This window comes from Cucurbita moschata, unplaced genomic scaffold, assembly GCF_002738365.1.
Source record: "Cucurbita moschata cultivar Rifu unplaced genomic scaffold, Cmos_1.0 Cmo_Scf00006, whole genome shotgun sequence".
Lineage (NCBI taxonomy): Eukaryota > Viridiplantae > Streptophyta > Magnoliopsida > Cucurbitales > Cucurbitaceae > Cucurbita > Cucurbita moschata.
This window is the reverse complement of record NW_019268522.1, coordinates 3,429,803-3,445,332: the sequence shown is the minus strand read 5'-3', so window position 1 is coordinate 3,445,332 and position 15,530 is coordinate 3,429,803. Positions and strand designations below refer to the sequence as shown.

At 35.3% G+C, this 15,530-nt stretch overlaps 2 protein-coding genes across 7 annotated transcripts in view; both read right to left on the bottom strand.

Annotated features, from left to right (window-relative positions):
• Window positions 1-2,802, bottom strand: part of LOC111444352 (putative glucose-6-phosphate 1-epimerase) — an 8,036-nt gene extending 5,234 nt beyond the window's left edge. For 2 of the 3 annotated variants that reach the window (XM_023082434.1, XM_023082432.1), the window contains exons 1-5: window positions 2,472-2,801; window positions 1,822-1,896; window positions 915-971; window positions 668-828; window positions 406-546 (exon numbers count right to left, since the gene is read on the bottom strand). In XM_023082434.1, coding sequence (XP_022938202.1) covers window positions 406-546; window positions 668-828; window positions 915-971; window positions 1,822-1,896; window positions 2,472-2,591 — 554 coding nt within the window. In that variant the 5' untranslated portion in view covers window positions 2,592-2,801. Of the gene's footprint in view, window positions 1-405; window positions 547-667; window positions 829-914; window positions 972-1,821; window positions 1,897-2,471 lie in introns of all 3 variants that reach the window. The other variant, XM_023082435.1, reaches the window with a different exon arrangement.
• Window positions 2,803-6,892: 4,090 nt separating this feature from the next.
• LOC111444348 (villin-4) lies at window positions 6,893-15,261 on the bottom strand. Of its 4 annotated transcripts, none has more exons than XM_023082420.1 (23): window positions 15,062-15,261; window positions 14,194-14,292; window positions 13,895-13,994; window positions 13,577-13,645; window positions 13,258-13,494; window positions 13,008-13,185; window positions 12,794-12,926; window positions 12,370-12,532; window positions 12,133-12,280; window positions 11,940-12,040; window positions 11,405-11,560; window positions 11,022-11,090; window positions 10,868-10,936; window positions 10,618-10,755; window positions 10,186-10,314; window positions 9,731-9,881; window positions 9,600-9,610; window positions 9,028-9,168; window positions 8,647-8,772; window positions 8,508-8,573; window positions 7,942-8,269; window positions 7,629-7,852; window positions 6,893-7,541 (listed from the first exon to the last, which is right to left on the bottom strand). In XM_023082420.1, exons 2-23 carry the CDS (start codon window positions 14,247-14,249, stop codon window positions 7,428-7,430), a joined length of 2,907 nt encoding a protein of 968 aa, XP_022938188.1. In that variant the 5' UTR covers window positions 14,250-14,292; window positions 15,062-15,261; the 3' UTR covers window positions 6,893-7,427. The 4 variants fall into 4 exon arrangements, with proteins under 4 accessions (XP_022938188.1, XP_022938189.1, XP_022938186.1 ...); XM_023082421.1 differs by having other exon boundaries at window positions 9,731-9,878; window positions 15,062-15,260; XM_023082418.1 differs by having other exon boundaries at window positions 7,629-7,861; window positions 15,062-15,259.
• Between the last annotated feature and the right edge of the window lie 269 nt (window positions 15,262-15,530).

The window sequence follows — 15,530 nt, the reverse complement described above, 5'->3', positions numbered from 1 at the left end:
AAAAAAAAAAAAAAAAAAAAAAAAAAAAAAAAAAAAAAAAAAAAAAAAAAAAAAAAAAAGGAGTTCCGGAAAAAAAAATCTCTTACCAGAGAAATGCATACAAAATATGCCTTGTGCATGAAGGAAAACAATCAAACTATAGTAAAACAAAAATTGCATAATTTTGATGATAAAAACGATATGGGTGCTGGAGAAAAGAATTAAGCTTCAACTTGCTTGAAAAATGAGATAAGAGTAGGGATTATCTAAATCTTGATGATAGAAACCACAGTTATGGGCTCTGTCTTGTATGCCTTATACCATAACTATACCTTCTTTGGACTGTTTTAGATCAAAGCTGAGCACCCCATCGAAAATTTATAAATATTTGGAAACCCAGCAAGTATTAGGTCAAGTTGCTCGTACCTTATGTCTGATACTGAAAAGTAAGTGTGATAGGCAAATGTGAATGAGAAAGGCTTTCCATCTGCATTGGTATTCCTAACACGTGATGTCAACGACAGCTCCCCAGCAGGTCCTAGAGCTACCCTCAGACGGTACTCATAACTACAATTTAGTAAAAGAACAGTATTACTCACAGAAGCGTGGAAATTTTTGTGATTGCAATGCTGCATGAACCCTGTATGGAATTTTCAGGAAATAAATGCAAGTAAACATGTTCCCTTACCTGTGTGGCCAAACCCGTGCATCCTCTTCAGATGGCTTTAGGATTAGATCAACAAAAGTCTTACTGGAGGTATTCGTTTGAAGAGGAGGTGGACTATTATCAATGCTCCAAAATCTGATTCTAGCAAATCCATGTCCATCAAGTGGACCAAGATTTGAAAACTGCAATGGATGGATAACTATCATGTAACAGGATGAAATCAACATAAAATTCATTCCATGCATTAAATTTCCAAATAAGCACATACTTGAGGAAAACAAATTGGAATCCCTCCACGAATTGGTTTTGGAGGTTTGAAAATGGCCTGCACAGCAACAATAAATTCCATTAAATAATTTTGATAAAGCAACCTGAAATTACAAGAAATGTAAGTGTCAATGATAAATTAAGCACAGCTACAACCTTAAGCTCGAGGACAACAATATCAATGGCCAAGAAAATAATCAGGTTTTAAATTAAAAGAAAATTTCAAATTCATTTTTCACAGAGTTGTATGAATTTAGAAGAATAAACTGTACATCATAAGAAATAAGCATACAAATACCTGGAAATTTATCGAGGACATATGTTTAATAAGAAAATAGTGTAGGGCAATGATAATTTTCAGAAAGTTAGAATAGAAAAATATACAAATAATTTGAACGTTCTCTGAACCCTTCAACAATTCATTTTAATACGAAACAGAATGTGTTCAACGACAACCCAAACGAGTCACAAACTAATAACCGGGGAAGAGATGACCACCACCAAGTAACAACTCCAATCAAGGTTAATCAAAAGAACATAGTGATACAAAAGTATAGGTTTTTGGAAATATTACATTACACCACAAACAGGAGCAATGGAAGATGGGGCTTGAACTCCTACCGGGTGGGGGAAACACGACAACCAAACCGATGAGCTACCCTTGAAAGCTTTCTATTACAAACGAATCGATTGTGAAGGGCACTCCAGGAATGTTATACTATGTTTCATCCTTTCTATTGTTCTAACCAAGAATTCGCCTATTATGTAATTGCCCTATCAGCACCCAACTACCAAATATCTTTCATTACACATAAAGTGACGAATTTAAATGCAATGAAGGCAGCGTATCAAAGAAATGAGAATGATTCAACTGATTCAAAAAATCCATGAAGAAATTTCAATAGCACCTTGTTACTAACAAAAAGCAGCTCTTCCCCATGGTCATTCTTCCAAGATGTCACGTGGGCCCCATATAAATAGACCTGAATAGAACAAACATGAATCAGTAGCCAAATAACGAAACAAAAAAAGGAATCTGCTCAACTCTGAGCAACGAAATGGAAACATACAATCGTGGAATTGAGTAGAATGGTAAGCAAAAACAACAAATTCATAGAGTAATAAATATTGTAGGATTTAGAATTAAAAGGAGTTAATGGACTTTCAAAGTCACAGGATTGTTTTCTCTGCAGTCCCTCACCCCCTTGTGAATGGGGAAAATTTGTCAAGCTATAGAATTCATTACAGTATCTTAGATCCTTGACGCACATAAAAATTAGAGATCGGAAATGTCAAATTTACATGTATTCTATAAATACAAGAACAGATCACAAACATACAAATCAATACAGAAATCCACGAACTAAGAGACAGAACTCGCATAAATTAAAAGAACACGAACACCCTAAGTTAAAATCAGATCAACTCCACATTTGAGCAACACACACAAGCGGGGAGGAAATCCCAAATCCCGAATCCTAAGTCCTAAATCCTAAATCCTAAATCCTAAAGCAATCATCTCATTTCTCAATCATTCATTCAAATCCAACAGCAATACCTCAGCAGAGCTACCACGCGGATCGCGAAGAACGACTTTATCGAGGCCATTGATGCCCTTAACGACATCCACAGAACCGGAAGAAGCTCCGGAGGATGGCGTAAGCTTTTCGCCGCTCATTTAGAAGCCCTTTTTGTTGCTCGAATTCTTGTTCGTGTTTCAGATCGAGAATCTCAGCCGGAGGCTGTTAATCCATTGCCTTGAGCTCGAATCTTGATTTATATTGTTGGCATTTTGATCACAAACTCGAGAACATAACAGTCCTCATCAAGTCTCTCTGCAAATCTCCGAATCTCGTGAAACTCCTTTCTCTGGATTGCCTTTTTGTCTTCACATTAAATTCCGTAAACAAAAAATAATTATTATTATAATAATTTAATTATACGAATATAAAATATTAATAAGTTTTATAGAAATTGTGATTAAACTTTTATATGTTAAAATGGTAATTGAAATCTTATTTTAAAAAAATTATGTCTACGTGGACTAATAATTTAGAACATACTTTTTAATTAAACATTAATTTTTTTTAATATAAAAATTTAGTTTTTCTTATTTTTTAAATATATTTTATTTCTAATTCATTTTCTACCCGTTAATTAATTATAAATTTTAAATTAACTAAATTTGTAACGCCCCTAATTTTCTAAACCTAATTAGTGACGTCACCCATGCATACATAATTCATTACACGGGAGCTCATCATAAATAACCTTGTAAAAACACAACCAAGTCTTTCTTAAAGATTCATCAATCCAAAACAAACTTATCTCCTCCGAAAATAAAACCTTCAGTAACTGAAGTCAAAATAAATATTAATAACAAACGTAAACTCCTAAAAATATCCCCTCTCCAACTTCCATAGTGTCTTCAGCTCTGCGGTCAACCTGGCATCTTGCCTTTACCTGAAAAATGTAGGTACCACGTGGCTTGAGTATTTTATGAAATACTCAATAAGTGACCTTCGTTGTATGATGGTGTGTGCCCTATGGTCCCTACATGCACCATGTTTTATTATGTGATATGACTATATGATATATAAATTATGTGACTGTTTATGCTATGAAACATAATGAATTATGTTATGTGAAGTTATGAATGATATGTTAGTAATATATGCCATGAAAATGTTGATTGATGTCATGGATACACGTAGTATTATCGAGTCATGTCATGAGATGCTTATGCAATACTTTCATGTTATGTAATATGTAGTCATGTGAGATAGACACGTATATATTTAATGTTAGCAATGCTTATGCGTTACAAAATTTATTAATTGTTATCGGTTTAAAATAAGTAATTATGAAGTATATTTATTTTTATTATAATAATAAATATAATATGTGAATTTAAATTTTTTTTTGTTTTAAAAAATGAGGACTAAATTAATTATTACTAGAATGAAAGTAAATAAAAATAAAAATAAAACCGATCTTCAATTTGAGTTATTTTAGTTTTTTATTTATTTAATAATAATTTAAAAAGTTTTTTTGTTTTTTTTTCATGTAATTGAAATACTTTATAAATAGAAAATTATAATTTAAATTTTTATCTCTTCCTAAAATATCGAATAAAATGGATAAAAAATAAATAAAAATTCGTTAAATTATCAAGTATTTTATTTATTAAAAACCTCGCTGCTATTCTACGCTATTTAAAATTAAATTGTGATTTTATCGGATCTTTTTATCATTATTGGTAAACTTTTTAAATATTATAAATTCGTATTAAGCATCGCTCTTTATTTTCTTTTTGTTTTTTTTTTTATTATTTTTTTTTCTTTTGTAAAAGATTTTTTTTTTCTTTGGAAAGAAGTTAAATTAATAAAAATATTTTTACTAAATCATTAATATTTTAAACTTAAAAAAATAAGTTTAAAAATACCCTAAAATTGTTTAAAAAATATCTTTTAATTTTTTAAAAATTCAATATTATCCTTTTAAAATTTCAAATTTTTTAAAAAAATTAAAAAAATATTTTTTTAAAACTTAAACAAAAAAAAAAAATTGAAACTAGTTAAGTTTTATGTGTGTAACAGCCTAAGCCACCGCTAGCAGATACTTCGTTGGGCTTTTCTTTTTCGAGCTTCCTCTCAAAGTTTTTAAAATGCGTCGACTAGGGAGAGAGGTTTACACATCCTTGTAAAAATGCTTCGTTCCCCTCTCCAACCGATGTGAAATCTCCCTTTCGAGGTCTAGCGTCCTTGCTGGTACTCGTTCCCCTCTCCAATCGATACGAGATCTCATAATCCACCTTCTTTGGGACCCAGTGTCCCCTCGATGCTGACACATTGCCCATGTGATATCCCACATTGGTTGGAGAGGAGAACGAAACACCCTTTATAAGGTGTGGAAACCTTTCTCTAGTAGACGTATTTTAAAGCCTTGAGGGGAAACCCGGAAACCTTTTCCTAGCCTTGAGGGGAAGCCCGAAAACCTTTCCCTAACAGATGCATTTTGAAGTCCGAAAGGGAAAGCTTAAAGAGGACAATATCTGTTAACGGTGGGCTTGGGCTTGAGCTGCTGTTACAGTCCACCCATTCGGGGCCCATTTTGAAGTCCGAAAAGAAAAAGCTTAAAGATGACAATATCTGCTAACGGTGGGCTTGGGCTTGAGCTATTGTTACAGTCCACCCCGTTCAAGGCCCAACGGTCTGGAGGCACTCATTCTCTTTTCAATTAACGTGAGCTCTTAGTTAGGTTGGTGACTATTTATGGAAATAGAGTTCACACCCCAACTCAACTCAACTGAACCAACTTGGTTGAGTTGATGTTATTGGGTGGTTTATTATTACTATTATTTAATTATTTAAAAATGAATTAAAAATTAATTAACAATTTAATAAATTAACTTTTTTTTTTTCTTCACTTTTTAGTCTTTGTTAGCATTCGATTCTCACATCAATTTTGGAATCGCTTCCATTTACAGAAAATGACGAAATTAGAGCCCAGAAGCTTCCAATTCGTTCGCTATCCACAACTCTGCGTGGAATCGTTTTCAATTCCAACTCCTTCCAGATCAGATCGTCTTTGATCAAAGACGAATCTGCTACTTAATTTGATTTCTACGTCACGGTATCATCTCTTAAAGTCACTGCGGTGATTTCTGACCTTAACGTTGTAGGATCGTGATCGCTTTGCTCGAATCTTACTTCACAACCACAAGGAATGCACAGATAAGGTCTTGAATTCGACGCAAGAGCAGCGTCCTCCCTACCGCTGCGCTTTCAGTTAAGTGATCCATGATTTTAGTTTAGAGATTATTGATTGTTTGCTTCTAAATCTGGAAATAGGGCCGAGTATTGTTATAGTTGGAATTAGGCGTGTTAACAGGGGAAACTGAATGAATTGGATTGAGTTATCAATTTGAATCTTCTTTTGAGTTGAGTTCGTGAGTTCTTGATAGGAACGAATCGGAATTTTTTGTTAAAGGGAAAGTTACGTACGCTTAGCTGTTGTGAAATTAGGTTATGATGTAGTTTTTGTCGATAAAATTTTAGAAAGTGTGGGAACTTTTGTTTTAGATTCAATCCTGGCTCAAAATGGTATCTACAAGTTATAGTGTCTATAAGCATGTGATCACTCTGTTTATGTGCCCTAGGCCTCGACTATAACTCTTATCAAATTGGTAAAACTCAAGCCACCTTACTAGTTGGATACTTCTTGCGAAATCAACTTAAGGAAAAGTTTAGGAAAAGTTTTGGAATGGATTAACTTGATGATCAAGATCAAGAGTAAAGAAAACTGAGGTTTGATCAATACTATTTGAATTACTCTAGCATACAAGTTCTAAAAAACTTGCCTTAAGCTCTCAACAAAGCTAAAATAGAAACTCTATTCTCTTCCATTCCAAAATGTTGTGATATCTACTCTAAAAGAAAGAAGGCTACACATAACCTTTCTATTAAAATGGCTAGTTGATGAGAAATACCCATAACTTCCATATTAAAGTGGCTAGTTAATGATGAATATGGCAACCCATATGAATTACAATATAATCTTAACTCCTCTATTAAAAACTAGAAATTAGCTTACATGACAAACAAATATTTAAATTTTAATTAAGTAATACAATAAATGGAATATGCTTATTAACCTTCCTTGGACTAGTTCCATAAATTCCCATAAATTCTAACTCTGAGTTCATTAAGTGTCAATTAAATTGCATTTAATGCATCTAAACTTAACACTTTGCACAACATGTAAGGGAAGTCTCAAACCTTTTCTAGAATTTCGTTTGACGAGCGCACCATAGCTTGAATAGATGTGACTAAAGCTTGTTGTAACTTCTTAACTCTCCTCCTTGTAATTGGTCGTTGGTCGATAACCCTAAAATATCAACATCCACTACAAACGGTAGAGGGACGATATTTTTCTTTGAAATGGAAGAGGGAGTGCAAGATAACTAAGAGGGGAAGATATAAGAAAAATCACACTTTTATAAGTTTATTGTCATCTAGAATATTACACTCTGCTGTACACACAGTTGTTCTTCCTCGAGAAATGCAAATCAAAGAAAAATAAATTGCAGACCACCTAATTGCTCTCCTGAAAAAAATTGAATGAAAAAATAAAACTGAAAACTAAACATATGTTCAAAAATAGAAAAAAAAAAATGCAAGCTCACAACATAGCTTTTAACATAAAAATGAACACCAAATGCTTAATAAAGAGCAGAGAAAAAATTAAAGATGTTTGCAATCGACTGCAGGCGAAAAAAACAAAACTCGAGTTTCGTCCATCAATCATGAACACAAGTCTCTGGGCAACAGAAGCAGCTAAAAATGCACTGAAGCTGTCCCTTCCACTCCTTACCAGTTGAGTTCAATCAGTTCAGGAGGCTCCTTAGATCTAATCTAACAACATATGGATTTGAAAGCCAAGCTTCTTCCACTGGTAATATATAACTGCAGGAAACTGAGTGAAATGATCAAAGGAAACCATATAAGAACAGTTAGAATAGTTGAAGGGCCATTTTATGCTTATTCTGTTTCCATTTTGGCAACTTATAAAAGGCGTCTTTAGTCATTCCAAACTTCTCCCTGAATTCTTCTGATGAAAGGTATGTCTGCAGAGTTGCAAAATTAAACATCTCAGAAAAAATCATGTCAAGAATCTATAGATTCAACTTGAAACATGACTGTTTTAGTATTACCTCTCGTTTTGTCACATCAATGTCTGAAATAGGGTCGGCTGACGTAGTTTTTAGACGCTCGTATGGATATATTGTGAGGCCTTCATCATCTTCGGCCTCGCCTTCTTTCACATCTTCTTGTATGGTGAGAGTTTCGATTCTGACTGGGACTGAGTTGTTCTCCTTCTCCTTATCCTTAATCTCCTTATCATTATTACTAGTCTCTGGTTTAGGTTTGGTAGGCTCTGGAGTCACTTCACCACAATATAAGGTTATTATGTCAGTTACAAATGGCATGAAAATAGTCTCCACACAATTATAAATCGAAGCCTACCTTTTATAGAACGCGGTATGATAGCTTCTCGAGCTGGTGGTGGTCTTTCAAAACTAGCACTAAGGGCTGCCAATGTTGAAGATTTCGCAACCGACAATTTTGCTGAATCCGAGCTTATTAACTTCGGGAAGATCTTTCTATTCATTGGGGGTGGCGTAGAAAGGTTCCTTGCATTGGGGTTCTCAAAATTAGCAGCCAATGCATTGAAAGCAGGAGACCTCCCCCTTACACGGACCCTTTCAGGACTAAAAGACATGCTCCTAGATCGCTGTGATTTGTCTGGCACTGCAGATCTCCCACCGTATGCTACTGGTCTCCTCTTTGGTTTCTAAGTAATAGAGGAGTCACTTCTTAATGGATGCAATAAAGACCAGGAAACTAGGAAAAGAAGGTGGAGCAGGACAGTCGATAATCAAGGGAAGACATAAAGTGTATATAGTATTGGATTATGAGTCTTTTAAAAGAAGTGATACGATAATCGAAAGGAACGAACTGCAGATTGATCTTTTGTGCGGGTGTTCGGGGGGGAGTTTAAGAAGTGAAACTATTGATAGAAAAAACCTTACATCTACAGTAGGAGTGCCACCGCTTTTGACTATTGTAAGTTTCCTTTGAAACGAGTTTCCATGCATCTGTTCATGATTGAAAATGTCAATATCTTGCTAACATTTTTAGGTACTACTAGAATAATTGTTGAATTCTTACTGAAGATTTTGCAGAGTCCCATGTGAAGAAGCGTGTGAAGAATGGAGGTTCACTTCCTTCCGTGATAATATACACTGGAGCTTTAGAAGATAGATTTTCCAACAGAAAATCATGTTCAAGAAATTTCTGTTGTGATACAAAGAAAGTTATCAATAGTGAAAACCCACGTTTGCTTGAAAAGTTGACCAAAAACTTTCAAAGACAAAATTATCAATGAACAAACTGTAAACTTTTAGTATCAGACTCCCAAGATATGGAAAGGACATGATATTGATGATATTAGAAAAGAAAGAGAAGAGATCAACGAAAAGTAACATGTGATGTTGGCTGCTCTGAGCTTACAAGATTAACATAACTATGGAGGGAATACATTATCCGTACCTCACCAATAGTTAAAGCTTGTAGTCTACTCCTCGAGTCGACTTGTTGGCCAACCCATACAAATATCTCTGAGTGATTATCCAGAATGTACATGTCTTCAGTCATCAGATCATCTTGATCAAAGTTATGTACCTCAACCACCTGCAAAACTTCACATTAACCAACCTTCTTGGGAAAGACATAAGGTTATTTACTGTCACTAGCTTGTCAATGTTGAGTATTTATAGATACCAAGGACAAATGATTGTTCTAGTGATGAGGGTTTGAGTATCTCCTCATCCTTGCTTGGGATATTTGGAGAGACTCCAAGGTTTGGGTTCAAGCTCTAAGTTGAAAATTTAATAACTTTAATATCTTTAAACTCTTCTTGTCTTGAGGAACTGACTTGGGATAGATAGGGATTAGGGGCATAAGGGCTTAGGCTCCCACTACTTACCCCAGCTATTAAAACAAAGAATCAAAGTAAAGTGAAAATAGGACATCATAGGAATACATCTCTTTCCCAATAAAACTCAGAAAATACGAAATGAAAAACACTTATATCTATGGACTGGAACGAGAAAAGGATGTACCTTCAAATTCCCTGCACGTCGGCGTAATCATCACAAGATCAAAGGAAAAGGGGTCAAATTTAAAAGTTTAGCAGAATTGAAGGTACAAGATAAAGCTTACAGCTTTCACCAGCAGGAAGAATAATACAGACCTCTAGAGAAGGTACAAGAAAATAGGTGAGGGTCGCTCTCAGCGTCTCGTGCAATTTTTTGGCTAGGATATTCAGATTTGCCTCCCAGCAAATTCCAAAATTGTTCAGATTCTGTGCCTTCTTTTTGAGGTCTAGACTGTACATTGGGCTGCTGACAATAGGAAAACATGTAAGAAATCAACAAGGAAGTGTTATGATATAAAACAGTATGCAAGATGCTAACCATTTGGTTAAAGATTCAGTAAAAAAAGAATTCTAGCCTGTCTTTGTTAAACAAAACTTGAACTCTGCTCGATTTCTTTGCCAAAATAAGATTTGGTATAGCTCACCAAAGATTGCTTGTGGATGTGAAATGCAGATGCAATAATTTATGTAATCAGGTTTATTTCCTACAGAACACATTATCAAGAAGCTTCTTTAACAAACTCGGTTTCCAAGGGGAGAAAGTACACAACCTTTATCAAATCCAGCAACCGCTCAACAAGTTCTTGATTATCTGAGCTTGTAAGGCTTCCAGTCCATGTAAAGACAGTGGAGCTGCTATTCAATATGTAGCAGTAGGAGGAATTCAAAGACGATGCAACCTGACAAAGGAGAATATATAAGCTTTGAGGTAAAAAGTATAGCTTTCGGGTTACGTGAAGTACTGATTTACTAATAGTTCAGACACTTAGTTTCTCAAATCAAATTAGCAAATTAGTATCTACTTTGTGAGTGAGAGTGATGGGAAAACATAAATTATTCAAAATACCTTTAATCTATCCACTTAAACTTACTGTCTCAATATCATTTAGCTAAAGACATCCTTATCATAAGCGTGCATGACTAAAGAACTAGCGGAACGTCATGGTACAAAAAGGTTAAACCACTTTAGGAAGAGTACTGACCGGGTCTACTTGTATTGCTTGCATATTTTCAGGTCCAGAGCCCTGGACTCTAAATAATGCAATCCCATCCTCTTGGTAAGTTTCATCTTGAATTTCCTTCTCCGCAACATAATTCTTGTATCCCTTACTTAGGCCTCCCTGAAGTGTAATTCATCATATTATCTTTCAGACAAACAAATAGCAGATATGGAACAAGGAAAATAAGATTTCTCCTGCAACTTTCTTTAAATGCAGCTTGAATCTAACAGACCTTGAAGACAACAAAGCCTTGGAAAATTGAATGAAATTGTATCGGTTCACTCCCTTCGTAAATGCGTGCCTAGGATACAATGTAATGAATCAGAAACAAGAAGATATTAAAGACATAAATGTACATCAAGTAACAATCCAAGTGATGAATCTACCTGGACTGGAAGAAACTTTAATGACTCAACCATCTTGTTTACCAGTGATAATGCTGAAGCTCTTTCTTCCTGAGGGGAGATGCACAAAAAAGAAATCAGACAATAAGGGAGAGAACATACATTGGATAATTGAAATCTAAGATGCTGTATAATGAAATATTTCAACTGATAGCATGGATTTATCCCAACATAACAAATTACAGTCTACCCAGTTCATAGTTACCAAAAAATATCTTAACATACGACTAATTTATGACGTTAACTTCTCCCATAGCCATTGTTAAAGTGTAGGAATTGAATGCTTAACTGGACGATAAGCTAGTTAAATTTTGTTGTGATAAGCTGGTGATTTCTTCATTAGAAGCTTGGGGAGCATTTATTACCTCAACGCTTTGCTTCCCAAACCATGTTCCTATAAGATATTCGTCTCTATCGTCTCCGGGATACGAGTATTGAAAGATATAGCAATCTCCACTGTAAAATTTGGACTGATCGGAGGCAGGAATGAGAATCTTTTCATTGCCACTAACTCGCCAGACCTGTGTCATGGAGGAACAGGAATTGTTGACCATAGAAGAAAAACAGTTGGCTATATTTACAAATTAACTCATAAAAAGAAGTTCCAGAACGCCTAAAAAGTAGATTATGATCTTGGATTGATTAGCGACTGCTAATTAATATACTTGACAGATATCAGAGATTCCATTATACTTCTCATAGCTAAATAGATGCCTTGATGAACTCTTGATCATCCTCTGTGCGTAAACGCCCTTCAATGATATTTGAGTCATTATTCTTGAACAGGAAGTAAATAAATTATCAAGATAGATTCACATCAGGTCCTTTTTTTGTTCAGATATACTTGAAACTTTCTACTTCTGTTCCTACAATCAATTGTGAGAGCTTCAGAAGACACACCTGCAAGTTCCCAGTGCAATCAATGTATGGCTGGGGTTCTTCTTTTACGGGATCAGCTTTTAGAAGACCCTTGACATTAACTCCTTGGCGCTTCAGAAGAGCTAAAATAGACACCAAAAACCAAAACACGAGATGAGTTTCTGGTGGCAATATAGATTAAACTGATACATGGACAACACCGATACTTCCTAACCTGCAACCTTTCCTCGACCGTCCTCTGACACCACTACATTAGTAACTTGAGGCCATGAGTCAAATTTAGATCGGAATGTCGCTGTCTCAAAACCTTCAATCACGCAAGTGATTTGTGATCTTGGTCTATCAGGCCCATGCACCAGTTTCTGTTTACTTAACAACACAAGTTAATAACAAATTCTATAATGCCATGTTACACAGGTAAAATGGATTCAAAAGTACAGGGTGAGCTGACCTCGGCAGCTGCAGTTGCTTTCTTCCGGTCGTCAAGAGAGGTATTTCTTCCCATCCATACAAATACTTCAAATCCACCATCTAGAATATAGCATTTGTGTGTTTCTAGCAGGTCTCTTGTCAAAGATCCAGCATCAACCGGTTCCAGTTGCCCCTTCTCAATTCTTTAAAAGCAAACATATAGCTTTCAGAACTACAGTACAGAGTTTAGAGGTACATAATAAATGGTTACCAACTTTCAATCTCACAGGAAAGTAGAATGTAATTAGTTTTAGGATTTATTGATGGTCATTGGTTACGACTCTAGCATAGCTGACAATTCTGTTCAAAACCATTGTAACTTGCTGAAGAGATGTATGTGCGCATTGATATTCAATTACATAATAACATTGGTAGGATTTTCTAAAAAGGAGAAAATATATTACCCAAATAGCTTCGTTGAATGAGAATCAAGAGGCTTATCCTCATCACTAGATGTTTTCCTTGGAAGTGGAGCAAAGCCACCAAAAAAGCCCCAAAATTCTCCAGTTTCAGAATCAGCCATCAACTTTCCATCCTCTACAAAAAGTTAATTCACAAACTGATATTCCTCAATGATCATCTTTTCACATCCAACTAACAGATCCATCGTTAACTTACCAATGGCAGCTATCTCACATTTTCCATTGTGATATGTATCTTTAACATATTGAACAACTTCCAATGCTTTTGCTCTCTCTTGAATGGACGAGTTCGAACCATTAAATTGGAAAATCTTAGACTTGGTATCTAGAACAAAAATGTCGTCATGATTGAGCGAAGATCGACTGAAAGGAACCTGTCACCACAATTCCACATTCATTACGAAGCAAAAAATCCCAAAAACACCCTACCCAGAAAAAGAACTTACCTCTTTCACATGGACAACACGTTTTCCTTTACACACGAACAACCGAGTCTTATGTTCCTCAGCCTCAGCATGCTTGAACCCAGATGAAAATCCACCTTCTTGAGGTATAATACATGGTTTAAAACAGGACAAGAATTTCTCAGTCTCTTGACCTTGAACCTCACGATATTGTACAGCACGTCCACCTAGAGCTGCATCGAGTTCAATTGTCTTGATGGCAGCAGTACCTGATTCATCCTGTGAATTAATAAGTCACTTGGTCAAAACTTCATACAAAAAATGGCTGTTGAAAAGTACTTCCATGGTATAAATACTGTACCTGAGTAGTATCCCTACCAAGCCAATAATGAATATCATGCCGCAAGGCACCACTTTTTAAGGAGGTTGTCTGCACAAAAAAGTTAAAACACATGAAAACATTCATTTGAGATTTATATACTAATAAGACAAGCTAAAAAGACACTCAACAAGTTGAGTATATAACCTTTGTCTGTGTCCCAATAATTCCAAAACATACACAGTAGACTATATAATGCTTTTTTAGGCAGATAAGTATTCATATAGAACTAATCCTTCACATATCTTGGATATCTATGTATGCATTGCTCTTTAGGAATTAATATCCATTTGTTGTTACCTTAAGAACAATATAAGAGTCACCAGTGAAGAACTTCCCATAAGAAGACTTTGGAACAGGAACAGGATTAAAATTCTCTATGCGCCATATTTCTAGCCCACTTTAAAGTGTCAAGGAACAAAATGTGGAAGTCATAAAGGAATGAATAAAATCTTTAGTTTCTTGGAAATTTGCTAATCTGAGCATAGCTCGGTAGATTAGATACCAATTACTATCCTAAGCGTTGATGATTGGATCTTTTTTGATGCAGTGTCGATATCGAACACAGAAAAATTCAAAATCTTAATCATTAAGGATACGCCTTTTGTCCTGCCCCCTGGAAAGCTGGGTCCAAATCTCTCATGGAGACAGCCATAGTTCTATAGTATTTCCCACCACAGAAACACAGCTATTCCACCCTGCATAACAAAACAAAGAATTATGAAATGAGCAAGATTCTAGGACAGTTCAAAGTAAACAAATCAACCGATAATGTCGATGAGAAACTCGACACTTCCTTCCCGACCCAATTCTTAGAATTGAAAGGTTGCATAAAAACTTCAACATTTACAAACTAAAGAACCTCAGAAGTTAGAATAATCTTGCTAGCAAAGTTCAGAAACAACTTAGTGAGTTAGAACATCGAACAAACAGAAGAACAATAGCAAAAGAAAGGCTGGAGAGATCAAGGAAATCCAAATGGATTCACCCCTCAATATCCAAACATAAATATAGACATACACATAGATGTGTATATATATATATATATATGATACGGCCTAGCACTGTTCTTGAATTTCCATGACAATCTTTATTCAAAACAATAGCTTTAGGCCTAGAACAATACATAAACTAATTAGCCAACTCTCAAACTCCCTAGAACAATACATACTGTTCAAAACGAATCAAATCAAGTCTAGTTTCAACACAATTCAGCTCAACTAAGCCAGAGAACAAGTTCAACAGAATCAATCCATCAAAACTCAATCCCGAAAATCCATTACTCGATCAGATCAAACACTCAACACCCAACAAAAAACGATTCAACCACAGAAATCTACAGTTTTCCCCATTTCCCATGAACAAAACCCCTTAAAGAAAACGACCCATGTTCCAGAATTCAAACCCCAACACTGAAACCAAAAGAAGGAACAGAAATCAAGAGAATCAAAGATTGATTCCGAGTACCCGAGGCCGATTAAGCTAATCGGAAATGGAAAATCCAAGCAGAGAAGCACCCAGATCCAGTCCCAGGGTCAGAATGATACAAACAACACTGTTTCCCACTTTTCACAGCGCACAAGAGAGAGAGAGAGAGAAAAAAAGACTTTGGGGGAGAGAGAAAGTAAAGTGTTGAGGTGAAGAAGAGAGAAAAAAACAAGTATAGAAATGTAGAGAGAGAGAGAAAGAGAAAGAGACCCAAAAAAGTAGTTGTATTGAAAATGAGAGGCAAGGCGAGGCATGGCAAGGCGTGCTGATCACTAACTGCAACAGAAGGAGGAGCCCAAACAAGCAGAAATGAACTGGAATCTTAATAATCAATTAATTAAAATTACTTCCTTTTCTTTTATGGGGATTTCTTATGTGACAGATAGATTTATTCTATAAACAAATTTAATTCTCAAGCATTTATATTAATCATTCACCAACTTTCAGC